The sequence below is a fragment of the Ornithodoros turicata genome, chromosome 4, assembly GCF_037126465.1.
Source record: "Ornithodoros turicata isolate Travis chromosome 4, ASM3712646v1, whole genome shotgun sequence".
NCBI lineage: Eukaryota > Metazoa > Arthropoda > Arachnida > Ixodida > Argasidae > Ornithodoros > Ornithodoros turicata.
Genome location: NC_088204.1, coordinates 10856499 through 10884423, shown reverse-complemented (window position 1 = coordinate 10884423; position 27925 = coordinate 10856499). Strand labels below are relative to the sequence as shown.

General features: G+C 44.3%; 2 protein-coding genes across 6 annotated transcripts in view; both read left to right on the top strand.

The window, feature by feature from the left end:
- The first annotated feature begins 115 nt into the window (after positions 1 to 115).
- LOC135391012 (GTP-binding protein 2-like) lies at positions 116 to 20233 on the top strand. 3 transcript variants are annotated; one of them, XM_064621072.1, is made up of 10 exons: positions 116 to 205; positions 3916 to 4086; positions 7275 to 7465; positions 8578 to 8732; positions 9710 to 9909; positions 12506 to 12708; positions 14218 to 14418; positions 14620 to 14748; positions 15448 to 15676; positions 16945 to 20233. In XM_064621072.1, exons 2-10 carry the CDS (start codon positions 3918 to 3920, stop codon positions 17148 to 17150), a joined length of 1683 nt encoding a protein of 560 aa, XP_064477142.1. In that variant the 5' UTR covers positions 116 to 205; positions 3916 to 3917; the 3' UTR covers positions 17151 to 20233. The 3 variants fall into 3 exon arrangements, with proteins under 3 accessions (XP_064477142.1, XP_064477141.1, XP_064477140.1); XM_064621071.1 differs by having other exon boundaries at positions 121 to 228; XM_064621070.1 differs by lacking the exon at positions 116 to 205 and adding an exon at positions 747 to 792.
- A 348-nt stretch (positions 20234 to 20581) lies between these two features.
- Positions 20582 to 27925, top strand: part of LOC135391009 (uncharacterized) — a 244285-nt gene continuing 236941 nt past the window's right edge. For all 3 annotated transcript variants that reach the window (XM_064621065.1, XM_064621064.1, XM_064621063.1), the window contains exon 1: positions 20582 to 20831. The gene's annotated coding sequence lies outside the window, so the exon portion shown is untranslated. The remainder of the gene's footprint in view (positions 20832 to 27925) is intronic.

Genomic DNA, 27925 nt, shown 5'->3' with positions numbered 1-27925 from the left:
ACTGAACGAAATGTTACCTAGCGCTCTTTCTACAGCTCGCTTGCACCATTCTAATTTGCTCCACTGAAATTACCTGATCCGAGCCCTGCCCCTCTGCGCATGCGCCGAGAGCAGGTCTCTCGGCAGCTGATGCTGATGTTTGATAGCAACATGGCGTAGGTAGCTGTTGTGATTGTTTTGCATCCTCAGAAACAAAACGCTTGCGGTGAGCATCTTTTAGAATAACACGTAAGTTTTCTGTCTCGGTGTCATACTTATTGCTTTGTTAAGATTAGGAGGCTATACAGCAGGACAAGTCTTGTTGCGCGAAACAATTGTTTATGTCCGATGACTTCGCGCTGTTTCAACCAGAAATCTCTGCATAGAAAAACTTTTGTTTCCTGCTTGATGGTTGCATTGTAGCATATGTCGTCCGCGCGTATCTATAAACATTCATGAATGTTGAGGCATGTCAAACTGTAAGATTCGCAATTTCGCATAATGTTTCGTTTGTCTCTATACCGCAACTGATGTAAGGTAACGCAATTGCAGTTCATTGCACCAGTCACTATCGTCACGATCTTCACCGACACTTTCATTTTCGACGCTATAGTTGGAAGTCGACCTTCATCATGAGAGCGTTCTGTTTCAATATATGTCGATTTTGCTCCACGTCGAGCAGGTTTTCAACTGTAGAAGTGCAAGTAGCATATCAGCAATCGGAGACAGCCAAGGTCATTTTGCAAACAAACCAACCGTAAGCTATACTGCTCAGGCGTTAAATGTGGCGAAAGCTAACAGGAAAACGTGAAGGTACCGCTTATCGTTCATTTTGCGCTTTCGATTCTGCTTGATTTGTCTTGCCTTTCCGAACAGCTGTTATGTGAACTGTCATGTGGAGAGGGAAAGCTAGAAAGGATCTTTACCGAATGTGGATATCCGCAGTGTATTAGATACTTCGTAGAAGGACACCGTGTCTGTATGGTGTTGCTATGCGCTTTTTTTTCCCACCACTAGTCATGCTATTTACATTACAAATTAAATTTCGTTGCGTAACAGCGACGGGAAAAAGATTTGGCGCTGCCTTGGGGTTTCAGTTGGCACCCGTCTGTTGCTGCAGGTGGGATGTTGGCAGCAGAATGCCTCTAATTTCGTCTATTCAGTCGTACTTGTTGTAGCGTAAACAAGAATCATTTAACGAAATTCTGATGTGCGTGAATTGGCAGCTTGAGATTGCCGCTGGAGGCTGTGAGAGACATCAAAATGGTATAAGTGTGCTGAACACCAACTGTATTTCATGTATAAAATGGAGTGTACACTGTGTCAGGTTGTCCTACTTGAATTGTGTGCCAACGAAAGAAATGAAACTCGGGCAGCACTGTCACAAAATACATGTGCAGCTTGTAACCGTGGCATTTTTCAGTGTGAAATGTCTGAGGTATGATTGATGATGCATCTACTTGGCTATGCACCTTATCTGAGAAGTGTGTTGTTGATTCATATTCTATTCTTGGCAGGTGTGTCACTTACTGTGTGTCACTGTGCCAGGTGCTCGCTTCAGAATAATTTCCCCTGGTGACTCTGTCTTGACATTGTACTGTATACATAAAACAAAAGATACTAAGATAGCGATGAACAAAACAGACACAAGAAACGGCACCGTGGCGTAATCATGACGTTCGTAGACATAGTGAAACCGAAACAACGTGGAGGGGAGAACACTGCCGTTTGACAAAGCGGTGTTCCTTCACGAAGGTCACAGGTCGCCTTGTTGTATTAATGGTACACACAAATGAGGTCACGTTTTTAGTCGCTTTCGTGTCTTCACTAGCATGTGCTTCGCGTTTCCAGTCCACCGCGGAAGGAAAAGAAGAAGAGAAACACAACGTGGACTCAGAGAGAAACGAGTGCTCCTCAGTTTCCTTAGCATGGTAGAGCCCGGTAGCCATATTTAGAAAGAGCTACCAAAAAGACAGGGCTACCGGTAGACTGGAGCAGAACAAGGCCATACAACTTCAGATTTTTTATTTTTTGAACTATAGTAGTTTCAGTCTACCAAATTGGCAGCACTGTGCATCTGACGTCACTTGTTTGTAAATAGTGAGAGGTCTATTGGTCACGCTCTGATAAAGATGGGTCAGTTTGTGCTGGGGAAAAAGGGTAAATACAATAAGGGACCCCTTTTGGTAGCACTGCCTGTGATAAGACAGTATATGTATCACCACTTTCAATAACACAAAGTGGCATGACACTTGTTTTTTTAGATATGTTATCACTGCACCTTTGAAGGTGACATGAATACCGTAATACAGTCAAGTCTATTTGTGCTGTTGTGTCTGCAACCAACGTTCGAATGACCAAGGGTAACTTTGCCTTTTATGTTGCACTTTGTTGTGGAGGAAAATAATGCTGAATCACTTGATGGTGTTCCACATTGTCCCATAATGAGGTTGGGCGAGGGCAGGAAGAATGTTATCAAGGACGAGAAAGGGGAGCAATAACTTTGGGGCCAAGCAGCAATCAGTTTCTGTGACATGAAAGCAACAAAAAGGGTTTCTTTTTAATGGGATTGAGATAAGGAGTTAGCAGTTGTCCAGAAAAGCTTCTACATTCATGTGGTTTTGCTTGGGGCAAAGTGTTGGTGCACAGCATTAGTCAATTAATTTAATGAGTAGTTATAACTAAATTACATACTGATTTCTGCAGCTTTTCCTGTAACTCAATCGTGGTCAGAGTCATGTAACTGTAATTTAATTACCTTTTTTGGGTAACCTACAGTGCTGCACAACTGGATGTGGCCACAACAGTAATTCACCACTACAGATGTAATGGCCATAGAACATGAGGGATTACTTATGCACTATGAATGCTCAAAATATTTCGGAAATATTTTCACAGTCCCTTCATGTCTTCCTTATAGTTGACTTTACAAAATCTTGGTGATTTTACCGAAGCTCCACCTCTAAACCGAGGAATCTGTATACCAGATGGTGTTTCTTTGTCGTTACTGTTGTCATTGTTGCTTTTGAACAACTTGCTTTAATGCTTGCTTGAGTAACTTGCTAGTTTGTGCACTGTTTTTCACATAAATGTTTCTACGGCACGCACACATCTTTAGATGGTTACGATGCTTGTGCGATCTGTTATGCTTGAAATACGTATATTCTCCTGTTGCTTTTCCTTGTTGGGTATATTAGGTACTTGGAACATGAGCATTGCCGTGTATTCGCACGAGCGACATTCCCCCAGAAGCGGAAGATGTGAAAAGTGTTGCATGAGCGCGAGCGCTCAACATCGTGTCTTCACGTACATTGCTAACCGTGGGGAATATCCTGCTACACAGCCACAAGATATTCCGTAGCAGATGACAGGAAAACACTCTGACGGTGTCGTCTGCTAAGTGTCGTCTGCTAAATGCGCAGTACACCACTCCCGATATTCCGCACTCTTAAAAACAGAACTTCACAGCATAGCACGATCCTAGCCAACCGTCATCCTGAATGACATCGTTCTCTCCCCTTCTTTGTTGAAAATGGGAGACGTGCGCCTTTTTTGTGACAACTGTCATAACTGCATAAGTGTCACAAAAAGGCGTCCGCCTGCCGTTTTCAACAGAATGATGTCATTCGGGATGACGGTTGGCTAGGATCGTGCCATGCGGTGAAGTTCTGTTTTTAAGAGTGCGGAATATCGGGAGTGGCGTACTGCGCATTTAGCAGACGACACTTAGCAGACGACACAGTCAGTTCTGTTTTTAAGAGTGCGCACCGTGTGAATGCTCAACATAACACGGGACGGAACTTCGGCTCTGTGAGCAGTGTTTTCGCTTTTCCTTCCACTGGAATATTCCGTGAGGATGCCGATCGTGTGAATACACGGTTGGATGTGCCAAAACGAAGGCAAGTGTGTTTCGACTCATACTAATTGTGTTTGCAGGGATGGAGACGTTATTTGGCCCAGACCGTGGTCGAGGGGATTCCGACTCTTTGTTATGGCTCCCCCCTGAAGCAGCAGAAGGCAACATTGAATACAAGTTGAAATTGGTGAGCCCTTCACAGAGCCGCCTCGAGCATCTTGTTACACAGATGAAGTGGAGGCTTCGTGAAGGTCTGTAGACAGTCCACAAGTTAATCACCCGCTAATAATGCCCAGCTTATTAGTTTTTTTAATGCTTATCGTAATTTATCGTGTCATATGTACGTACACTTGCGTATTTCGTAGCACTTTTGTGGCATCAAATGCATACATAACCAAGCAGTGGTAAGAGGGGTGATGCAATGCATTGAAATGTCTTGAAAACTCTGGCAGAATTGAATGTACTGGCAAGGTTAGTTCAGTGTGTATATTTCGATCAAATTTGAAAACAATCTCGCATATAAATTTTGAGTTGCTCTGTAGGACAACGTGAATTGACGCTTAATGCAGGGGTGGAAGTGCTGCGCCAGTTGCACCATGCTGTGCGGCGTTGCATTTGTAGCGCAAACCTGCGCCAAAATGTCTTCCGCCGACAGACAGTAATGATTATAGCAAACGCATCGCTGTTGTCGCAAGTTTTAGTCTCCCGCTGACAACCTTGATGCATTACAATCCAATGTTAGTCAAGCTAAGCCAATTGAGCTTGCTCGTTACTATCTGTTGGCCGTCGGTCGCGCTAATGTACTTGTGGCTGTGTAACGGTTTTTCTTGGCCGTCTTGTTGACACAGCGTAGAACAGTGAGCAAGAGTAAGTGACAGTTAGTCTTGCAAGTCTCAGTAATGCTCTTTCAGCCATGAGAGAATATTGTGCGATAGCCATTGCACTTTTCAGAATGAAATATAAAGTTCAACGATGACATTCTCAAACGGAGACATCAATTCATCGTGGTGTCAACTGAGCGTAAAAGAAACAGATCCGTACTCCACATTACATATTGTGGTGGCCTGTTGCACGCAACACACGTGCTTCGGCTCTGATGTGTCACGCTGCATAAAAAAAATAACGTGAAAAATGCAAAGAAGCAGTGAAATAGCTACGCCGTCATTGAACCTTTGAAGCAAAGAATTCCTCATCTGAAGGCCTTGGAGGCAAGAACTAGTGTGTAGCAAAGCACATCAAAAGTGGAAACTACAGCGTGTTACCCTATAAAAGTCTACCCGTGCCGCCATGCCGTACTCGCCAATTACTCAATGCAGGTGGCACATTCTGCGATCTTCATATAAAGCTCATAAGGACATTTAATCTTGGTAAATTTCGAAGTGATTGTGCACCGCAGCACGAAGTTATAACTCAAAATTCCCGTAGCCAAAACAATCAAGATGGTGGCGTTGAGAAGAGCACTTGACATGCTGCTCCCCAGACGATGTCGTGTCGCATATCCTCCCAGCTGGATGGAACTGCAGTTTTCATTTTGCTTTCATGTGACTGTGGTATTTTGCTCGGAAGTAAGCAACTTGAGGAACGAAAAATGCCGACGTACTCAGCAGACAACACACAAAAGGGATGTCGTCTGCTTACTGAGATGCGCCATCTTGGCTGTTTTCACTACGGGAACCTCACATTTTGCGCTATAACTTTGCGTTACAGTGCTTAATCATTTCGATATTTACCATGATGAAATGTCCTTATGAGTTTTGTAAGTAGACAACACATTGTACTGCCTGCATTGAGTAATTGGCGAGCACGGCATGCCGGAGCGGGTAGACTTTTATAGGGTAACACCCTGTATGTTAGGACTTTCGGTTGTCGCAAATTCCCTACCCTGTGGGATGGTGTTGCGCAAATTTATCCGGCAATGTTTCCCTGCTCACGCTGCTGCCAGCTATTGAACGAGTATACTTGAGCTTCAGGACATTCTGAAGGCATTGTTCATAAAGCATTCCTTGACAAAGGTTTCAGCTGCAATAAAAGTGGCACGTTTATCAGCAGCTTTTTCTAATGAGGCATTCAAGCTGAAGCTGCTTTTTGTGAAGAATGCTACTCAGCTCTTGTGTACGTGGCATGCGAGAATTCATCCGCTCTAGTTTCTAGTCATCCTAGTTCTTTTATGTGTTTTTAAGCTATTTAATTTTTTTTTCTTTCTCCGTGATATTTTGTGCAGAGCGTCGAACCGAAACGTCTTTCGGTTTGGTTCGGGTTCGGCCATAAAGGCTTGGTTCCTGTTCAGCTCCGGAGTTCACAAATATCGGTTCGAGTAACCGGTTCAGAGGCCGTAAACCGGTTCGGAACGGGTTCGAGGTTCTAATGTGCTACAAAATTATAGGTAGCCACTAAAAATGACACAAGATCTCTTAGTTGCGTTTTTTATGCATTTATTTCTGTTTTTCGAGCAGCAGGGGACCCCCTTTCATTCCTTTCCCGAGCAACATGCCGCCAATCTAGACAGGCAGACCGCTCGAATCCTCCCCCCCCCCCCCCCCAGGATGTGTTTTAAATTGCGACAAACAAAAAATAAAAATAAAACGATATGCCTAGATTATAGCAGTAACGCGTCATCTGAAAGTGAAACATATTTTTTGTGTAGCATCTTCATATGGCAAATGAACTAGTCAGTGTTGCTCAAATGAACTTCCAACGCCCCATCGAAGTCTCGAGACTTGCCTTCTTGGGCGTCACTAGGTTGATGCACTAGCACCGAAAAAGGGCCAGGGGCTAAAGAAAAAATTGAGTGCCCTACACAAACGGAACCAACTGTACGTGCTTAGCAGTTGTGTGGTCTATCGAAAAATATTTTTTCATCGCCCCTTGTCACTTGATTAGCGGTAATTAATTTTCCAACTTTTTTATTATCGGCTTTAGCTCTTAGATGTCAATGAGGAAGTTGTAGTACATGTTGAAAAAGACTCAATTGAAGTGGTTCGAGGTTGATATGCGGTTTTGTTTTTTCCCGGGTTTAAAAATTGGTTTCAGAAGCAGCGCGCACCACAGAGCGCTCCCCATAATTCGGCTTCCCATTAGTCAATTCGACAAGCTCAGAGGCAGGAAAATTGGGCAGCTTCACGACTACTCAATAAATGATCTTTTTAAATAGGGATGTGTATCAAAACATAGCAGCAGGCACCAAGTTCGTTTTTGTTTTCATCAGGGAATGTGGGAACCTGGGAAAGTCACAGAATTTTCAGCCCGCAGATTGGTTGACACCCTGTCTTACTTGTCTGAGAGGAACCCTAAAACGCAATGCCTCACTGCATAAAGAAAATGTGTGTCCCGTGTCATGGGAGGATGCTTTCTCAGCATTGCTGCGCGTAGAGTGAGCGAAACTATGTCAGTTCTGGTGTCGGTGTATGATTTGGGAATGTGCCGTTCCTTGTGCTTGCAGGGCAGGGCGAAGCAATCTACAAGATTGGCGTCGAAGATGGCGGCCTTCTCGTGGGCCTCACGCAGCATGAGCTCCAGGCTTCCCTCAACACCCTGTATAGTATGGCGGATAAGCTCGGAGCCACACTGACTGTCCTTCGGGAGAGGACAGTCAGCCGCGAGGACGAAGTGCCAGAGCGCAAAGCAGCCGAAGTATGTTTCCGTGCCCTCTCACTCTTATACTTTTGTCTGTGCTGCTTTTTGTTTCAGGCTATGTTAAGTGGTAGAAAAATACGCAGTTTGAGATATGATGCTACACATACTAACACCGAAGGCCATTGTTTGCAGCTATGTAAGACGCCTCATGTTCTCTCTGTTCGAATCCCACTGTCTTGCTAGTGCAGCTCTTAAAAAAGGGCTAAAAGTTGGGCTGGTTGGTAACTCATAGTTCAAAGGGTAAAACCCTCGGTGCTCTTAAAGTCGCCTGCATTTCACGTAGTTCGACTGAATAAGTAGGGCCTGACTTTTTAGGGTTAAACCCGTATCCGCCCGATATTTACCCCCGAACGAAGTCTGTAAAATTTGGGTTTAACCCGAATCTACCCGAAAACATCCGGGTCACGTGGCACACTCATAAACGTGCATTAAAATAAAGTTTGATAACATTGCTAAACATTAGTTCCACGCTAAGACAAATTTTTATTAAACAAAAAAAAAATCACCCGAATACACCCGAATTCCTGGCGACAGAATATGCCATAACAGGATTTAACCCGAATACACCCGAATTTTCGAATGAAAAATATCACCCGATATTTACCCCCCGAATTTGGCCAAAAATAAAACCCGAAAAAGTCAGGCCCTATGAATAAGTGTACTCTTCTGCTTGTTTAATTACACTAATTGTTTACATTCGGAAGTGTTTCTGTCAACCAGAAAACTTAATTTTCTTTCTCTGTCTCTCGTATGTAAAAATATCACACATGTACAAAGTGTCCTGTTTGTTTTGCTTCGACATAGCCCTGATCGTGGCATTTACCTAAAATTGTACCTATGGTAATTCTTTTGATCCAGAGCAAGTAACAGTGTTCCTGAAGTTACGGTATCCAGCTTTTTGAAAACTTGGAAATATCCCGCAACTTTCCTCTATGAATCGTGGTCACCCTGGTTTTGCAGCCTTTACAGTTTCATTGCATTTCTCGTGTCAAATGAAAATGTAGCAAGTGTTGTCTGCATGTTATACGGATAATTAAGACCATAGAAATAATTGTAGCATTGTAGACTGGCAGACTATGCTGCATCGTTAAAAGCGCATATCATTTCAGGTGTTAGTGCGCAAAGTGCCGGAGGACCAGCAGACGATAGAAATTCGTGTGGCAGTTCTTGGCAGCGTCGATGTCGGAAAGAGCACTGTCTTGGGAGTGCTCACACAAGGAGAGCTTGACAACGGGCGAGGCAGTGCACGGTTAAACCTCTTCAGGTCAGCATTGCAGCACCCAAGTAGAGCATTTGCACATTACATGTTCACAGTGCCCTTAGTCAAGTTCTAAAGGAGCTGTGAAGGGCGTAACGAAGAAACATGAATGATTTCAGCTACAGAATGGTTGTGTGCTAAGGTGTGATTGCATGTAAGAATAAAATAGCAGCCCAGTGTCATCAGTAGTATTGAACTTATTTTTGGTCTGGCAGAACATTTCTCCTTTCTTTCGATGAGACTACTGTAAAAGTAGAAATTTTCGCGGAAATTTTGAGGTCGAAATTTTTTTCGCGAAATTAAGGTTCTGCGAAATATGAGTAGCGAGGATGACGAAGTATGGGCTGTGGCATTCGCGACGATATGATCTCCACAAAGAGAAGTCGACTTACTTGGCAACCTTTATTCTCACAAATTTGTTCTTGTGAAACGCTGTATCACTTGGCATTGCAGATACCTGCTTTCACAAAACCAGCATGTATGTCATTGTTACGGGATTGGAGTTCACGGTAAGCCTCTGTAAGCCAGTCGGCATGTAGTGGCTAGCATGTAGGGGTTGGCTAATTCTCGTCGTTTACCGTCTGTAATGTCATGAACCCCGATCCCACGATATCCGCTTCCGTAAACTTTCACACGAATTCGTGAATTATTAAGACCGCGAAATTAACCACTTTTACGGTACATGTTCTCTTCGGCTATCCCATTCATGGGTATGCGCAGGAGAATTATTTAATAGGAATGGCAATCTTACATGTTTCCGAAAAACAGTATAAAGCTGGTAACGCCGTCGACATAAATGCCGTATGAACAGCAAATTAGTGTGTCACACTTTTGCTCTTAGGAACATCACTCTTGAGATTTCCCTTCTCAGGGAATGCGTTGCAACAAATATGAGCTTGACGATCACTTTGTTAAGGTTTGCTGTTGTCCCAACAGTAAGGCAGGTTTTTATCTCATCCTGAACTTCTTTCGTTTGCTTGCAGGCATCTTCATGAAATTCAAACGGGCCACACATCTAGCATCAGTCGCGAGATCCTGGGTTTCAGCTCCCAGGGACAGCCAGTGACGTATCGCCATTGTCGAACAACCGAAGAAATGTGCGACATCTCGACCAAACTGATCACTTTCATTGACTTAGCGGGCCATCAAAAATATCTGCGGACCACTGTGTTTGGACTTACAGGTATGGTGTTGTGATTCTGGTTTACGTTTCAAAGATGTGAAGCCGGAACCGTGGTCCACTCACGACCTCTGGTTTGCTTTCGCATACAGTAAAACCCAGAAATACAGTAAAAACCAATATAACTGGGATCATGAAGTACTGAAGCAGTACTTCATGATCCCAGTTGATTTGGATCTCACAGGACCCAGGAAATTGTCCGAATTATCCGAGTGTCGAATTATTGAATGCACCACATAACAAAAGGTGTACCTGCCGTTATGAAGACGCTTTTATTTATGAAGAAACTGTCAGAGTAGTTTGCTTTTGCAAGCTCGTTTGCGCCATTAGAAGAAGCTTTTGGAGCGCAGTTAGGTGCCCCACCACACTTGCACCAGCAGAAGTGTTCAGGCAGAAATCGTCCGAAACAGCAACTCTGCCGCAGCAGTGACCGCTCACATTCGTCGTCCGGCGATGGTCTCCTCAGCGGTTGCAAGGATATCGTCCACAATTTCATCTTCGGTCAAGCTGCCAGCAACAACAGCAACACCATTGTCAACTGTGATTAGAGCCAGAAGTTTTCGGGAAATTTTTTTATCTAAATTTGGGTGATATTAAACGGTAGGAACAACTTATTTATTTACACATGGTAAACAAGACTTTCGTGCACGAGACTGCACTTCTTCAGGTTACAAAAATATAAACATGGTACAGGCACATATATACAGTTGAAGGGGGAGTTCTGGCATGAGAGGGTAACAGGTTGATGGAAAGGATGCAAACACAGATAAAAATCAAAAGAACATAAATACAAAAGCAGGGGTATCGGAAGCGAAACATAACGCGAGCCCAAGGGCTTGGGCCCTTGGGCTCGCGTTATGTTTCATAATGTTTCGTAATGTTTCGTTCGTTTGTATCTATGTTCTTTTGATTTTTATCTGTGTTTGCATCCTTTCCATCAACCTGTTACCCTCTCATGCCAGAACTGCCCCTTCAACTGTATATATGTGCCTGTACCAGGTTTATATTTTTGTAACCTGAAGAAGTGCAGTCTCGTGCACGAAAGTCTTGTTTACCATGTGTAAATAAATAAGTTGTTCCTACCGTTTAATATCACTCTTTGATTTACTCACCACCGGCAACTTGACATCGCCTATTTTTTCTGCCTTCGTATAAATTTGGGTGGTAAAATTGGGTAAATAAACGTGTTTTGCACCCTAGATTGAAGGTTGCCTCTTTAGGGTGAAACCCGATTTCTACCCGGCAGATTGCCCTCACTGAGACGTCCGTAGGAACGCTTTTGAACTTGTTTGGCAGCAGACACAGTTACATCACCCTTTGTAGCGAACCAGTTCAGTTACTTTGGGCAATTGAGCCTGATTTCACCCCAAATTTAGCGTAGTGGAAGTTTTTTTCACCCGAATTCGCATGAATTTAGAGCGCACGTTTATATACCCGATTTTTACTCCCCGAATTTAGAAAAAAATATTTCCCGAAAACTTCAGGCTCTAAATATAGGCATCTGTCAGGACCACACAAGCAGTCAGAATTATCTGAATTTCCGAATTAACGGGGGTCGAATTATCGAGACGCTACTGGGTACTGAGATTATCGTTTCCGGTGCGAGTTCATTATGCATTACCTACTAGGGTCTGAGTTTTTTGGATTTTACCTGATTCTTCCCTGAATTTATACCAAGATTCGCACATTTAGTGACTTGGGTAAAGCCTGATTTCTCCCCAAATCGGGGGGGGGGGGGGCTTTTTGTTGTGGGACACAGAACCACGACACACGACGACTGCAGTAGTGGGGGGGGAGAGGGAGGAACCACCGACGGAAGAAGACGACACAGGGGCCGAGAGGGTAAGGAGTCACATGGCTTCTGGCCTTGCCGCGTTTGTCGTGCGTGTTCACGCGTTCGCTGAATACGCTCGCTGGTGAGCTAGCCATGTGGTGCGACAGTGGGTCGCATTATGAAATCTGCTGGAGACCGGGAGCTCGAGTTTCCGGGGGCACTGACTGGCAGCAAAAACAGCACCCGGCGCCAAGCAATTTTGCGCCAAGCACCTCAATGAGATGTTCGAGAAGCAAGTGGTAGTTCTGAAAAGAAAGGTATCGGGAGTAAAAGTAAGCAGAATGGTCGATGAATCGGCAAACATCAGCGGCATAGCAAGAAAAATATTTTGGGAGGGGTTCTATAGTGGCTTTACATGGGTTAGAAGACGGCCCCCTCGTTTCCCTCTCCCAAATGCACTACCAAAGGTACGATTTTGGGGGGGGGATTGAACCCCCCAAAACCCCTTTGGCTACACCACTGCCGAACGTAACGAAACTTTGGCACAGAAACAAAAGCAAAATCCGTGCATGTCGTTGATGTTTCTCACGTGAAGACTTGTAACAGCATTACGTTAGCGAAGTAGTACGCTTCCACCCATGCGGGAAATATACGAACACCTTCCTCATCTTGTTCAGAGCTTCTCCTTAGTGTAATCTCGAAGCACTTGTGCCTTCCGCCTTCATTAATTGTTTTTATTTTATTTTTTTAGTTTTATCGGAAAGCCATGGAACCTGACTGATGTGAAACCAATAACACCCTATTAACGCGTGCCGTGTATTGCAGGGCACTCCCCACACTTTGTAATGCTGGTTGTGAATGCTGCAAGTGGCATGACGGGCACTGGACGAGATCATCTGGCGCTCGCACTCGCCCTGCAGGTGCCGCTAGCTGTGGTTGTGAACAAAGTGGACACTGTCACCACGGCAGTCTTGGCTCGCACCTTGACTCAGCTCTACACATTTCTCAAGGGGCCCACTTGCAAGAAGGTAAACCACTTTCCTCTTTGCTCGCTGATCTTCTATCGGCACGGCCGGGCTCTCTAACTTTGGAAGACCAGGGCTTTCGTACTGGTAGGTTCCAAGAACTGTGGCACGCTGTGTGACGCTTCGTATCGAGGGAAATGTTGGCGTACTTTGAGCTCCTTCCACTTCGTACTGTGGAAAGTTTTGTATTCGGTGTGTGCACGTTGAGAAAATTGCGAGGTACTGCTAAAATGCTCTAAACCACTGTAATTTCAGTCACTATAAACAGTCAAGGTTTCCCCTTCCTTTCCAGAAAGAACCCTCACTTACAATATAGATGGGTAGAAATCCAGCGAACCGGTAGAATGTAGGAAGGGAGTTGCCTCAGGACAGAAGCCGGCTGACCGGCGGCTGAAGCCGGCATGACCCTGGCGGCTTCTGTCCTGAGGCAACTCCCTTCCTCACTTACAATTATTTACCTGCTTCCTTTATTGAAATATAAAGGAGGAAAAGAACTCTCCTCTGAGCAATCTAGGAAGGTTTACCTCCAAATTTTTCTTCTAATTCTCTCAGCGTTTTTGGCCTCTTATTAGCCCCGTCTCCATGTCTTGATACAGAATTTCCATGCTTTTGATATGCAGTTTACATCCCAAGTGTTTTGTGTCATTCCTGAGTTTACTCAGCACTGATAGTTTTATTGCTTTGAAATGCTTAATGAATGTACCAATTAGCTGGTCCCGTTTCTTCCTGAAGTGAAATGAGGTGGTTGTGTGCTGGATACATTCGTAAAATGTGGTAGTTTGCAATCATGTTGCTTGCAATAAGTGAAGTGCATCATGTTAGTTATCCCCATCTTTTGCGGTGACCCTGATGACTACCCGTGAGTAGGGCCTGACTTTTTAGGGTTAAACCCGTATCCGCCCGATATTTACCCCCCGAACGAAATCTGTAAAATTCGGGTTTAACCCGAATCTACCCGAAAACATCCGGGTCGCGTGGCACACTCATAAGCATGCGTTAAAATAAAGTTTGATAACATTGCTAAACATTAGTTCCATGTTAAGACAAATTTTTATTAAACAAAAAAAAAATCACCCGAATATACCCGAATTCCTGATGACAGAATATGCCGTAACGGGATTTAACCCGAATCCACCCGAATTTTTGAATGAAAAATATCACCCGATATTTACCCCCCGAATTTGGCCAAAAATAAAACCCGAAAAAGTCAGGCCCTACCCGTGAGGTGTGTGCAGGCTCGAGGTATTGCACACTGTGCACTGTATCTTGCATTCCTGCAAGTGCAAGAGGTCCGCGATGTCCATGATCATGCTGCACAGTCGGATGTGTCTCTGTTTTAATGTTGAACATCAGTAAAATTTGCATAACTTTGTGGCACAAAAGCGAGACATTTTGTGACTGTTCCCACAGTGACTGATTATTAAAATCAAGCTTAGCTATATTTTAAAGCCTATGTAGTGCGTGTTAGCAGCAACGTGGTAATCTTGTCATGTCGTTTTCTAATACTCTCAGGTTCCGATGGAAGTGTTGAACGAAGATGACGCCTTAACAGCAGCCTCCAGCATGGTGTCGGAGAACGTGGTTCCGGTATTCCTCGTATCGTGCGTACACGGAGATGGACTCAACCTGCTCTACACGTTCCTCAACGTGCTTCCTCCTGGGCACACTCCCAAAGAGCGTGATTACTTGATGCAGTTAGACCCAGAGTTTCAGGTGAGGAGCCTCATTGAAGTTATTCAGCGTCAGAACTGTTATAGCCAGAAAAGGCAAGAATCTGTTACTGGATTCTTTGAGCCTGGATCGGTCAACAACTCTCGTTCGCTACTGATGACTAGCTCATATCGGACAGCATGTGCTCAGAAGCCTTACCATCAGAGACGACCCAATAACGAAGCAGCGATTTCTTTTGAACAGATTGACGAGACCTTTCAAGTACCCGACGTGGGGCCTGTAGCCGGTGGTTTGCTCACTCGAGGTGTGCTGCGTGAAGACGATAATCTCTTAGCCGGCCCTGCACATGACGGGGCCTTCTATCCAATCAGGGTAAGGCTTACCTTGTGTTACTTCGGACCTATAATTTTCTCGCGTTAACTATTTTACGAGAAATGTGCACATTAAACAAAACATCTGTACAAACTTTGAGGTAGAAACAACGCCGCTTATGTGTGAATGATGGACGTTCATTTATTCTGTTAGCCACCACGAGTTCATTCTTAGAGCCTGAAATTTTAGGGTTTAACCCGATTTTTTGCCGAATTTGCACCCCGAATTGAAGGTTGCCTCTTTAGGGTGAAACACGATTTTTACCTGGCAAATTGCCCTCACTGAGGCGTCTGTAGGAATGCATGCTAACTAGTTTGGCAGTAAACACAGTCAAATCACCATTTGTACCAAACAAGTTCAGTTAGTTTTGAGTAACTGAGCCCGATTTCACCCTGAATTTAGTGTACTGAAAGTTTTTCCACCCGAATTCGCATGAATTTAGAGCGCATGTTTATTTACCCGATTTTTACTCCCCGAATTTAGAAAAAAATATTTCCCGAAAAATTCAGGCTCTATTCATTCTTCTTCCTTTTTCAACGTTACAATGATGATTGTTCTTGCATGCCAATAACTTCCTTTTCGTTTGTACAGTAGACCACACAAAGAGAATATGAAGACATAGATACGATTGAAATTATGTAACGACATCTGCAGCAGCTTCCCATAATTAAAAAAAAAACATGTTTTGTTGTTGTCCAGGTTTTATCTGTCCAACGCAACAGGGTTCCATGTCGTTTAGTGCGCGCGGGAGAGAGTGCCACACTAGCACTGGATATTGGTGACGCTCCTCCTGGCTTGTTGCGACGGGGCACTGTTCTCTGTCGGCAAGAGTCTCGACCAACGGCATCTCGACTCTTCAGAGCCCGAATTCGCCTACTGAGCCATCCTTTGCAACTGAACATTGGCTTTCAAGCTATGGTGCAAGCTGGTAATTACAATCTTAAAATATAGATGGGGTTGTTTGCAGTAACATGTGTAAAGGAACATATGGAGGTGGAGACAGAAAACATTATGATTTTGACCCTTTATCTACAAGAGTACGATAGAGTACAAGTAGAGCCTGAAGTTTTCGGGAAATATTTTTTTCTAAATTCGGAGGGTAAAAATCGGGTAAATAAACGTGTGCTCTAAATTCATGCGAATTCGGGTGGGAAAACTTCCAGTACGCTAAATTCGGTGAGAAATCGGGCTCAGTTATTCAAACTAACTGTACTGGTTTGGTACAAACGGTGATGCAACTGCATTTGCTGCCAAACAAGTTACTGTGCATTCCTACGGACTTCTCAGTGAGGGCAATTTGCCGGGTAAGAATCTGGTTTCACCCTAAAGAGGCAACCTTCAATTCGGGGAAGAATCGGGTTAAACCCTAAAACTTCAGGCTCTAAGTACAAGAGTGCATGACTGTCGTTTAGCAAATCACAGCTCAAGCACACGTAGTACACGTACATGGATTCTGAACATATTGTTTAAAGTGTCCGTTTTTTTTCCTTGGCATCACTGGATGCCGCTGAATCACTGAAACGTTTTACCGAATGCAGTAGCTGCATGTGCCTCCCCATCCTCTTTTAGTGTGGCTGTCTCATCTTATCTTACCATAGTGAATGACTGATATCGTATTCTTTAGTGCTTCAGTGTTATCTTTTTTTCACCTTTGTTGGATCGCTTGTTGAAAACTATTTGAATTCACCGCTCTTCTATGGCACTTGTTCCAAATAGGGCCTGACTTTTTCGGGTTTTATTTTTGGCCAAATTCGGGGGGTAAATATCGGGTGATATTTTTCATTTGAAAATTCGGGTGTATTCGGATTAAATCCCGTTACGGCATATTCTGTCGTCAGGAATTCGGGTGCATTCGGGTGATTTTTTTTTTTGTTTAATAAAAATTTGTCTTAACATGGAACTAATGTTTAGCAATGTTATCAAACTTTATTTTAATGCACGCTTATGATTGTGCCACGCGACCCGGATGTTTTCGGGTAGATTCGGGCTAAACCCGAATTTTACCGATTTTGTTCGGGGGGGATAAATATCGGGCGGATACGGGTTTAACCCTAAAAAGTAAGGCCCTAATCATAAATAAGTAAAACACTGATGATGTAGTTTGTAAGAATTTTTAAGATATACATTCGTTTTTGGTAGGCTGTTGTGTCATCGAGGTAGTGCTCTATGAAGCTGAAAGCTCGTGTCTGCATGCAGGAAATGTACAGCAGATGGCCGTAGTTGTTGGAATCAGGGGACGACCACCAAGTTTAGTGGCTGGCGAGCAGGGCGTCGTGCTCTTCAAATTCCTTCGCCACCCGGAGTGCTTACGGCCAGGAGCACGTCTGCTTTTCCACCAGGGTCCAGCACGAGGCATTGGAAGAGTCTTACAGGCCTTTCCTCTCCAAGTAGCTCCACACTGACTCTTCCCTCTGACACTTCACTTTGCATCATTCTGGTGCCACACATGTTGCGTGTTTCTGCGGCACGCGCACGTTTTCAGTGCCGTGCGTGCCAATAGCAACAACCCCCAGTTGGCGCTGTACATTGTCGAGCCCGAGAGCCGTAGCTTCCGTAGAAGCCAAGCCAAGACCAGTCAGTATAGCATCTTTCAACAATGGCCTGCAAAACATGTTGCTTTCACCAGAGAGGTGAGATTAACGTAGTATGCTAATTCACGTTGCTCGATCAAATTTTTTCATGATGAACGAGGAGGATTCTGGAGGTTCCTAGACACTGAGTTGGTTGGTGCTCAAAAAATAAAATAAATTGTAACACCGTGTGTGGTGCAATGGGGGATATCCCCATTTTTTGACAAACTTGTACCCTATAGTCATAATGGAGTTGAAGCAGCCAAAGACAGGACAGCAGACAACATGACACATCTGCTTGTACCCTGCCACACATCAAACCGAATGGCATTCCCAGTGAATGACAATTGCATCGAATGTTCATTCATTTGTCTTACATCGAGCTGCATGAAGTGACAGAATGTCATTCACAAATGCTGTTGGTGTCGATAATTAGGACACCAGGGTCAAACATGTAAAGCATTATACAGGTACATTAGTTATACCTGTATTTCTTTTGCTCGAAACTGGCGAAACATTAGATTATTTCACAAAATATAGTTGCCTTTTCAAAGACACTTAATTGGCTAAGTACCACAAGCAAAGACAACTAAGAAGCCTATCTGCATCACGCTTGGCAACGTGGCGTCTGGGAACGAGGGTAGTTCTACGAAAAACAGTCCTTCATGTCAAAAGTTATCAAATTCATGATAAAATATTGGGCTACAACTTTTCATTCATCTTTCATTTCTTCGAACGGTTTATCGTAGTTGTTTTTGCTACCTCTCTACTGCGAGGGTACGCTGTCGGTGCGATAGGGAAAAGCGAATGAGTTCCCCGAACTGATTCGCATGTGTCGCCATTGATTTCACCGTGTGACACGAAACGAATGTCATTCTGTCATTCAGTGCGAATGTCATTCACCGGGAATGACATTCAATTTGCCATGTGACAGGGGTGTCACACATCTGCTGTCTGTCGTCCTGTCTTTGGCTGCCTGAACTTCACTATGACTATCCGATACAAACTGCCCCATTTTAACACTATCAAACAAAAGAATAGTTAGGATGAAAGACGTCATTGGTGTACTTGCACATTCTTTGTATAACTCATTTTACAAGTCTTGTGATAGGCAGAGTTTTAGCTCTTTTACATAACGTTTCATAAAGTTTGTCAGCCATAAACTGCACTTCATGTACAGATCTGATGTCATGCTGAAATCTGTTGTTCATCACTGTTATTGCTGGTACGGTGATGACAAGTTTTTGTTGATTTTAAATTTTGTTCTTTTAGTAATATTTAGAATATTTTAGTACCTGCATACAAAGTTTTATTTCAGTTGTTAATAAGCAGTTGCGACCCACATGAGATGGAGCTCCGCTGAGGGAGTAGTACTGCCACTATGTGACAATACATTCATATGTCTTGATGTGTATGTGTTATTGGGAGATCAATATTTCTGAGTGACTGTGAGTTAAAAAGCTGTTATAGTTTACTAGATTACAAATTAGTGAAAATAAAATTTCAAGGTAAGCAGTGAGTGGCATGCAAGAAAGTTAGGAATGACAGAACTACTATACGGAAGTACTTGAAGAAAGTTAAGGGAATTTAATGATATTCGAACCTTTCGTTCTCAACTTTTCTAAACTGTTTCCTGGAATTGTGACCACAGCAGATGAGTACACAACTAAGCTAGAGCATAAACTTTGAAAGAAAAGCATTCTAAGCTTCCATTGTTGTCCACAGATTCTTCAACCTGCATGCAAAGGTTGAGTGATCGCTAGTTCATCTTGAGCAATAATTCCTTCAGAGATGGGCACATCAACTTCTTTGTAGTACGCATAAGTATTAACTGATACTTTAAGATTATCTTATCTACTGTTTGTGTACCGATGCAGGTGCACGGTCATTGCAAAAGCATATCTGAAGGTGAAAATAAGGTGCACTTAGTGACTCTCCGATGAGAGGTTGTCCTCCTCAAAATGTCTGCCATCATCAACTTCTCAGCCCGCAGAGTAGCCTCTTTACGTTCACTAATCGCTAATGTTTTTAGATAATCAGCGCACTTCTTGCGAGCTTGTTCCCATATTTCAAGAAGGTATTGTTGTAATCGCATAATTCATGGGGTTTTATAAAAGCTGACCTGCTTTCATATCCCATCAGCCTGTCTGCCCACTCTAAACAGGTTACCTGGGGCTACTGCTGGGTGCACTGACCATTGTTCATTAGGATGAATTTCATGTGGACAACTAAATCACCGGTGAAAGTGATCCCGTTAATGGAGAAAATGGCGAGCCAAACCTCTTCGAATTTGAAACTGGAGCATGCATGGGGGATTTCCCATTGCTGGCTGATGTTAGGCAGTATTCAAAACTAGTGGCCTACCAAGCTGTTAAGACACACTGGTGTGAAGCCTTTGCACTTAAGTAAAACGGATTGAAAAGGAAGCAGTTGAAGAAAAACAGCTTCCATGCTACTGTCTAGCTCCATAGTTGTATTCGTAAATGTACACTAATTTATTGCTATGAAGAATACTCTGGGCCAGTAACTATAAAGGGAGCTAATGTATGGTTGCGTGAAGCAAGTGAAATGCAAGAGGTGATTGTAATACTTAGGAAAGAATTACGGAACCCTCAGTAGGTCGCTGACACTGCTACTCTTCATGTCGCCTTCAGGGTTCCACCACAGGGAATAAGTGTGTTGGGACTGAATGACTGATATTGGCAGTTAGCTTCAGATGGGACTGAGTGTTCATATTGTCTTACCATTTTGGAATGTTTAGGAGCCTCTGCACCTAGTCATGAAAAAATAGCTGCTCGGTGAGCAGAAAAAGTGCTATAAACAACAGCTTTGATCTCATCCAAAGCCAGTTGTATGCCTTTTTAATATCTAAATTGTATGTGTTTTAAGAGTAATAAACATGTTGAGATACTGAAGCGTTATGTTTTGGCGTGGGTGACATTTTCTACTGTGGAACTGAAGTGTTGCGTGCATCCCTCGGTTGCATATGCGATGCTATGCGCTTTTAACGTAAGTATGCCATTTGTCCAGCAATATAAGTACCGGCGCTGTTCGCGCGTCAATCTGGTACAATGCAGACGACAGGTAAGGTGCTCGGTGGATGTGTGCGCGATTTCACACTCGACGTACAAACTCACAAGTAATTTACGAATTGACTACCAAAAACGTAATTATAAAAGTGAGCTGAGCGGTACATCGTGCTTGTGCGTCGCGAAGCGGTTCCGGAACTGTCTGCTTCTTTGGCGCGCGGCAGCCATTTTGAATCTGTTAGCGTGGTTAGCGTGCTGAGTTGCCGGACGAACACGAAGCGTTCGTTTTCGTTCGTAACAAAACTATTTTGTATAAACGTCCAGCGCATACGCTTGCGTCGTTGTTTCGCTGCTTTCCTGTTTTGAAATTGTGTTCTTTAGTGCAGTGCTGTCGCGGGTGTAGACGTATGTGCTGTTCTTCCGTTGGACGCAAACATGGAAGACATGCGTCTGTACTTGCAGAGTTCACCGACCCATCGTAAAGGTAAGTAAAAGTTCTTGGACAGGGGTAAAATGGTGAAAGCGTTCATGTGGTCACTACTGACAGCTGGAACGAGAAAGAACAATGGACATATCCAAGTGGCGATGTCTAAAGTCCAGCGCCATAGGGGTTGTGAGATGAAGTTCAAAGGATTGATGTAATTATTAAGGAATTCCTCTTGGTTCGTTACGTCTCTGTGCCGGCAAGTCTGCCTTCCGATACAGTGACCTGCTGCTCGAGGGGTTGAGGTGATGCCTCGTGGGTTGCCTTTGCCTTGGAGCATCTGAGGTAAAACTTCGAGAAGACACGCAGACAGCACAGGTGGTATGAACTTGGGTCACCATGCGGAAGAAAGTGTTTATTTATTTTTGTTACTGCACAGAAGTGTTTATTGCACAATGTACTTATGAAAAAACACACATATGCTATACGACGGAACCTCCGTTGAAGAACAGCACACAACGTGTGAAAAATATGTGCAGGATGCTTTCTTGTATGTACAGTGCGTAACGAGGAACATTCAATACAATATGTGTTGAGCTTTGCTGCAAACGTCATGTGCGTTATGTAACGTTTTGCGTCAGCAGTACGCATATGAACGCACAAACTTCAAGCTGTATTAGGGACATTTATCGGCACAAAGACATATTCTGGGCATGACGATTTAGTCAAATATGACCATAGTACTGCGCAATTTTTGACGTCTTTCGGATAGTTTGTGGCTTTTCATTTTGACGATACGGTTTGGAGCAGGGTTAAAATAATTATATTAATGTAACCAGTCTAATTATTAATTAACAAAATGAATCTTGTTAATTAATAATTAGACTGGTTACAATTAATTAGACAATTAATTACAATTAATTGGTTAATAATTAGACTGGTTACTGGTTAACAAAATAAATCTTGTTAATTAAACTAAAAGTTTCCAAAGTAAATTCTACGCCCAGGACTCGGAGACCTCTCCGATGGAGACAGACCCGCTAATTGACCCGCTCACTAATTGATAGTGTTCAGAATGTAAGCGAAGAGTCGAGCCATTTGCAGCGTTTGGCAACGTTTTCGTATAGGGTTGAGTGAACGTGCAAAGGCCTCGCATCCAACGGCGCATTCGAACAAGTCCCCTAGGCGCCACATGTCCTTCAAACCGAGTTTGTAGTTTACCCTGTAAACAGCATTCCAATCTCGTCCGACACTCTCGAAATATCACTTTCCCGTTCGACCCAAAAAGCGTGTTCGATAATGAGGCATAATAAACGGTCCTGCCATTTCGACCGCCCGACAACCATCCCTGGTATCAATACACGTACTTTCCCGCGTTTCGGCATTCTCAGAGCACATTACCAACGCACGAGATATCGTTGGCAAGCAAAAAATGCCCAAGGGGTTTCCAAAAACGCGTCCTAACAGAGCATAACGATCTTTTCGCCACGTTTTCGCGCTACGTTTGGACGGCCACGTGCAACGCTCCGACTCTTCGATATAACGAGTTCGGTGAAGCGAGAGGTAGCGCCGGGACAGGCGACGCGTTTCGCATGCCAACGTCTAAATCTATCGGGGCGCCGTCGTACGTAGGTGGACATGTGTTCAGCTGGAAGGCAGATAATATGTGTTTGTGTGATTTTGGGCTAGTATAATAGGAGGGAAAGATATACTTCCAACGCGCAGAACGTCGAAATGCACGGATGGAATCAGTGAGGCTTTACGTTCTATAGGGTTTATTTTTTGTAATCATTTCGGTGGGAGATTTATCCGGCTTCTATGCGTTAGTCTTTTTTTTCTCTGGGTTGCCTATTTCGTCTTTGGACGGACGTTCCTCGAAACATGTTGACATATAGCATGGTTGCACAATGTTGTTGTTCAAGTTCCGGTCTTTCACGGACGCTTGCGTCTGGGAAAATACCGAAATTCATCGTAGGTTCTGCGGGAAAACCTGGCAGTCTGCAACGTGTACATATTGTTCCCCCTTTAAAGGAGGAAGGAACGGGACATTTAAGACGACTCGTTGTGCGATGTGCTGTCATTGCGCAACAAAATTCCCCCAAACGCCTCGAGAAACCAGCCATCGGCCCGGCCTGATCTTTTCACGTGACGTCAGCATACCCTCCGTGGCGTGACACCTGCGTGGAGAGCAGCTGTAAGCTATCATTGGCTACCGGAAACTCGTCTGCTACTGCCACGGCGCCGGTCACGCGAGCGCGACGAAGCGACGTCGGCTTCCCTCGTTCACTTACACACTCTTTGAAGGTGTGGAGGGTTTTCTAGAAGCTTTGTGGATCAGCCGCAGTCGTCGTTCCTTCGCAAGAGCTAATGCCATTTGTTGCACATAACGCCGCAGCCACGAAGCAAAAAGTTACGAAAAAAAGGGTCATTTCGTTGCCCTTTTACTATATTGACGAGAATGTTCGCAGCAGAAGTCGTTCTGAGAGCGAATAGAGATTTCGAAACGCTATTGATGCAGAATGCATGCTACGAATAGGGAGTGAAGCCATGCGATGCACGTGTCCGTCTGCCAGTCTGTTCGTGGCGGTCTTCTGTAAAGCGTGCTTTCACTGCACTGGCGTAATGTACACAGGGGAAGCAACCGGGCAGACGTGATGTTATTGCGTTGATCTAATGAAGCCTGATGACTGCGAAGCGAACTCTTCGGATTTGTTACGTGCGCAACTCGGGAAGCATCGCAATGCAAAATGAAGAAGGTAGAAGCATTGCGTGCAAGACGGCGCCGACTGAATGAAGGGGCCGAGGCCCGTAGCCTGTGTGCAGTACATCACTTATTTCATCCACTACAAGTCCACTCTCCCCTGTTCAAATAGTCTCCGGACTGCGAGCAACGCCACAGAAAACGACCGGCAACACGGTATAGGGGAGGTATCTGCTCCACGCACGTAATTGTCTTTTGCGACAGAAGTTTTTTTTTTTTTTTTTTAGTGGACAGTTAATGATAACGTGGCCTTAGTCGTGGCCTTAGATTGTCTTTCACATCGCATCTGGACAACATCTCTAAAAAATTCGGATTAAATGATGTGGACAAAATCCAAAAAAATCCACCGGATAAAATACACGTGGATTAAATCCAAACAACAATGGAAGAGAGTCACCCTGGCGGCACTTAGGCAGATAGAAGGGGAAGAGTGTTTCGACTGTCCCACTTGTGCTGCGGGGGTGTCCGCCTTGCCATGAGCTGTTGACTCGGCATTGCATTACCATTTGCATCCTTCTGATATCGGCCAGCATACAGCTCTACATAATCGCCGCAAAACCAAAACAAACGTCGCGATGATAACAACGGCTGACGGTAATGCGATGCCGAGTCAACAGCTCATGGCTAGGCGGACACCCTCGCAACACAACTAGGACAGTGTCGAAACACTCTTTTCCTTTATTTCTCGTAAGCGCCGCCAGGGTGGCTCTCTTCCCGCTCCGCATGTCGGAGGCGCGTTCAAGTTAACTCTGCTTCGAGCTGTACGTGGGAAGCCACGTTATCAATGCTCTACTAACGCTGTCTACTCTCTAGAATCGCATACTATACGGGACAGCAGAAAGAATTCTGCGTATACATTTTTTTTTTTCAACCCAGCATTCCAGATCAAATGTATTCTCAGGTCTCGGCAGTTCGAGCAGCTCTTACACACACACACACACACACAAAAAAAAAAAGTAAGAGGAAAAGAAGAGAGAAAATTCGAAGGTCAACAAGTTATTTTGCGCCAAAATCCCCGCGCGCTGCTCGCCTCTCTGAATATAATCCTGCGCAATTCGCGTGTGAACTCCGAAAGCCCGGTTCGAGAGATTAAAGCACCCAAAAATACTTTTCACCTGTCGCTAATCCCCATTAAATTCTCTTTGGAAACCCGGTTATTGGATAGACAGGAAAGGGAAGTCGCAAGAGTGGCGCCACCTTAATACCGCTGTAAGAGCGAAGCAATTTGCGTTTTTAATTCTTCCGGTAAACGTTACGAAATGACAGGCTCCAAATTAAACGTCACGACACGTTAACGGAGGCGCGCGACGGTGCGGAGATGACGTGCCATTTTTGTTCCCTGTTTTTCACGGGGTGACGCTTTCAAGCGATTTTATCTTTGCGCCAGAAAATTCCAAATTAAACTCAAACTCTGAAGCGATTTTCTAATGAGTGTCCCGTTACACTGAAAACATCGGTCCTGGGGGATAATGCGACGCTAATAATTTTCCTCCAGTGATCAAAAGTTGTAGCATCTGTTCTGTACCTAAATTGTGTACTGCGGGGATTTCGGCACTTACAAGTGCATTTGCAGGCGGCAAGTGCATTTTTCATTAAACACCCTGTATATTTGGATGATGACAATAGCCAGATTAGTCAGATAATAGTCAGATTTGAGGTTGATTGAATTGCACGTTAGGTGCGTAAGGTGGTTCACCGACGCAAAAAAAAAGGCCGGTTCGCATTAAAAGGGAAGAAATACTGCACCGCGTCTTCCTTGTCCCATAGATGGCGCAACGCGCCAACGTGAATAAGCTTCGATTGCACTGGTAGGTGGCGCCACGTATGACGCTATGAATCCCAAATCGCATGCAAAATAAATCTAAAGGTAGCTCATTAAAAATTACTTGCAAAAGTAACAAGTTAACGGTACAACTGCATGATGTCGAAGGTAATCTTGGAAGTAATTCCTCAAAGAGTATGCGATTAATTACAGTAAATGGGTCACTTGTAGGGGTTGCTTCACACGTCCGGTGCAATAGGATATGAAATGCTATAAGGAGCGAAGAAGACGAAGCTCTTGCGAGAGCAAATGCAAAAATATGAGAGAACGCCTCGACGTACAAGGTGTCGTCTTCGAGGAATCCTTGAGGGGTACTTTGAGGAGCGTTTCTGAATTCGGGTGTAACGCTCTCTTCAAATCCTCGTGCTCACTTGTCGCTGGGGGGTGAGGGACGACACGCCTTATTTCCATGTTCGAGGAAGCCATTATGTATTTTTAAACCGATGTGGTCAGGTAATGTGCGCCGACGCATTTGCAGCTTTCGACGCTATGCGCAATAGACCTCTACCCGGGAAATGTCATCATGACGTTGGTAGACAGACTGAAACCGAAACAAATCGGAAGGTGACTTGAACGAAAGGGCACTTGTTCACTGCCTCCTATTGAAAGAAAAGTCGGACCCAAGGTCGCATCTCTTTCAGGGACCATACCCTCAATACAATACCCTCAATACCGTGGGGGGACAATACCCTCAGGGACAATACCCTCAAGACCGTGGCTTTCGGGCGCGACATAGTTCGCCCCTAGCTTCGAGCGTAGTTCAACTCTACCAAATTGGTGGCGCTGTCGAACACTAACACGTTATTTGTTGACAAACAGGGAGAGGTGTATTACGTCAGTAAACTGTTCCGGTCGATGAAACGGTAAAGATTGAGAAAGTTCTGCTTTGGTAAACACGTTTGTTCTTTCGTGCCGTGTTTCAGCATTCCTTGGCATTTGATTCATCTCAGGCTTTAGCCCCCTCACTGAGCGATCCGTCACACTTCACACCCAACGCAATTTCGACCCTCCGATGCATTTCCCTTTCCTTTCCACATAGTCGGTGTCGGCCGTCAGCTTGTGCGCTGACTTTCCCACACGAGCGTCCTCACCTGCCGACTTGCACACACCCGACAATATACTTCCGTCCATCTCACTCTAGCAAAGGTGGCAAACTGGCCGCAGCGGGATTCGGTTCATCTGTCCACGACCACCCGCTCTACCTACACTGTAAGGAAGATATCCGTAATTTTACTGCAAAAGTGACTGCTAACTCTGTTGCCGGCATATGCGCCCTAAATGCTGCACAGAGTCCGTTTGGAGTACACACTGCACAGTTCCGGACTGGGTTTTCGCAGCTTAATGTCCATTTATCCTTTATTTCTGAATTATTTTCTTTTCATTTCATTTGTTTTATTCTTCTTTCATTTATTTTATATTTTATTTTATTCTTCTCTCGTTTATCTTTCTTTTTTTCTTTGCGGAATAGCAAGCCGACGTCCCGTTTGTCTGACCTTTCCGCCCTTTTTGTTTTCCTTTGGTCTAATAAATATATCCCTCCCCCCATTTTATGTAAGTGGCTCTGTTTTCGCTTATGGGAGCTGTGCAGTGTGCACTCCGAAGAATTTTTTTGCATTAACTACTTTACGGCACATATCCGGCAACAGCTTTAGCAGTCGCTTGTGCGCAAAATTCGATTTTTTTTTTTTTACAGTCTGTTTACTGTGACATCACGATGTCACTGTGACAGTGTCGCCACGGGGAACAGTACATACAAGTACCATGAGAAAATCATAGAAATCAGGTGCGTTCTTTGAACCAAGTCACAAGTGCGAGGCACAAATAAACTCACGTGAGACTTACCGTGGAAGAAAGCACTTCTTCGTTCAGTCCACCTTCATTAGTAACCGTCATGTGCTTAGCGAACCACAATCAGCTCTATTTATTCGCAAACAAACCTAACCATTCATGTACGCTCACTCTTATCAGGTTGGATATATGAGGGGAAGAGTGGGAGAGAACCCTTCCGTTTTCTAAATTAAATTTGCCGCTCCGACGATCTCTGTTTCCTCCTCCTCCTCCTCTTCCTGAGCGCATTCTGAATTCGAGCACCGTTCGTTCGGTCGTGTACGAGGTTCAAGTACGCGAACGGTATGTAGCGTTCCCCTGGCGACTGTTGGTACAACTTATTAAAAACCTTTACTTCGAACCATCCGAGCAACCCTGACGTGCAAACAAACGGAGTTCTGGCCACCTTGGTTTGCGGGGCCCGGAAAAGGGTTACATTTGCGAAGGGTCACGTGACATTGCCCGTGCGTGACGTGCGTGTTTTGTCGCTCGGAATGATTAAAAGTGGTTGTATTTGTGTAAGGTGTGTGTTTCGGAAGTTTATTCGCGCGTATATGCACGGTGTGTGTAAGAATGTAAGGTTTCAGTTCGTATCGAAGTATAGCTCTGGTGCTCGATGTGCATGCTAATTGTGGTGTGCGAAGCGAAAAGAGGATCACTTGTTGGTTGTAAATGTTTCTCACAAACAGAAGAAATGGGTCGATGCTCTATGTGCCTCAGCAGCCAGTCGTTTATGGCATCGGA

Excerpts from the sequence above, each read along its gene's own strand:
- LOC135391012 (XM_064621070.1), top strand. The coding sequence starts at position 762 with ATGTGGCGAAAGCTAACAGGAAAACGTGAAG. Across the intron at positions 7,466-8,577 it reads CAGAGCGCAAAGCAGCCGAA|GTGTTAGTGCGCAAAGTGCC; the intron begins GTATGTTTCCGT and ends ATATCATTTCAG. Across the intron at positions 14,749-15,447 it reads GGGCCTTCTATCCAATCAGG|GTTTTATCTGTCCAACGCAA; the intron begins GTAAGGCTTACC and ends GTTGTTGTCCAG.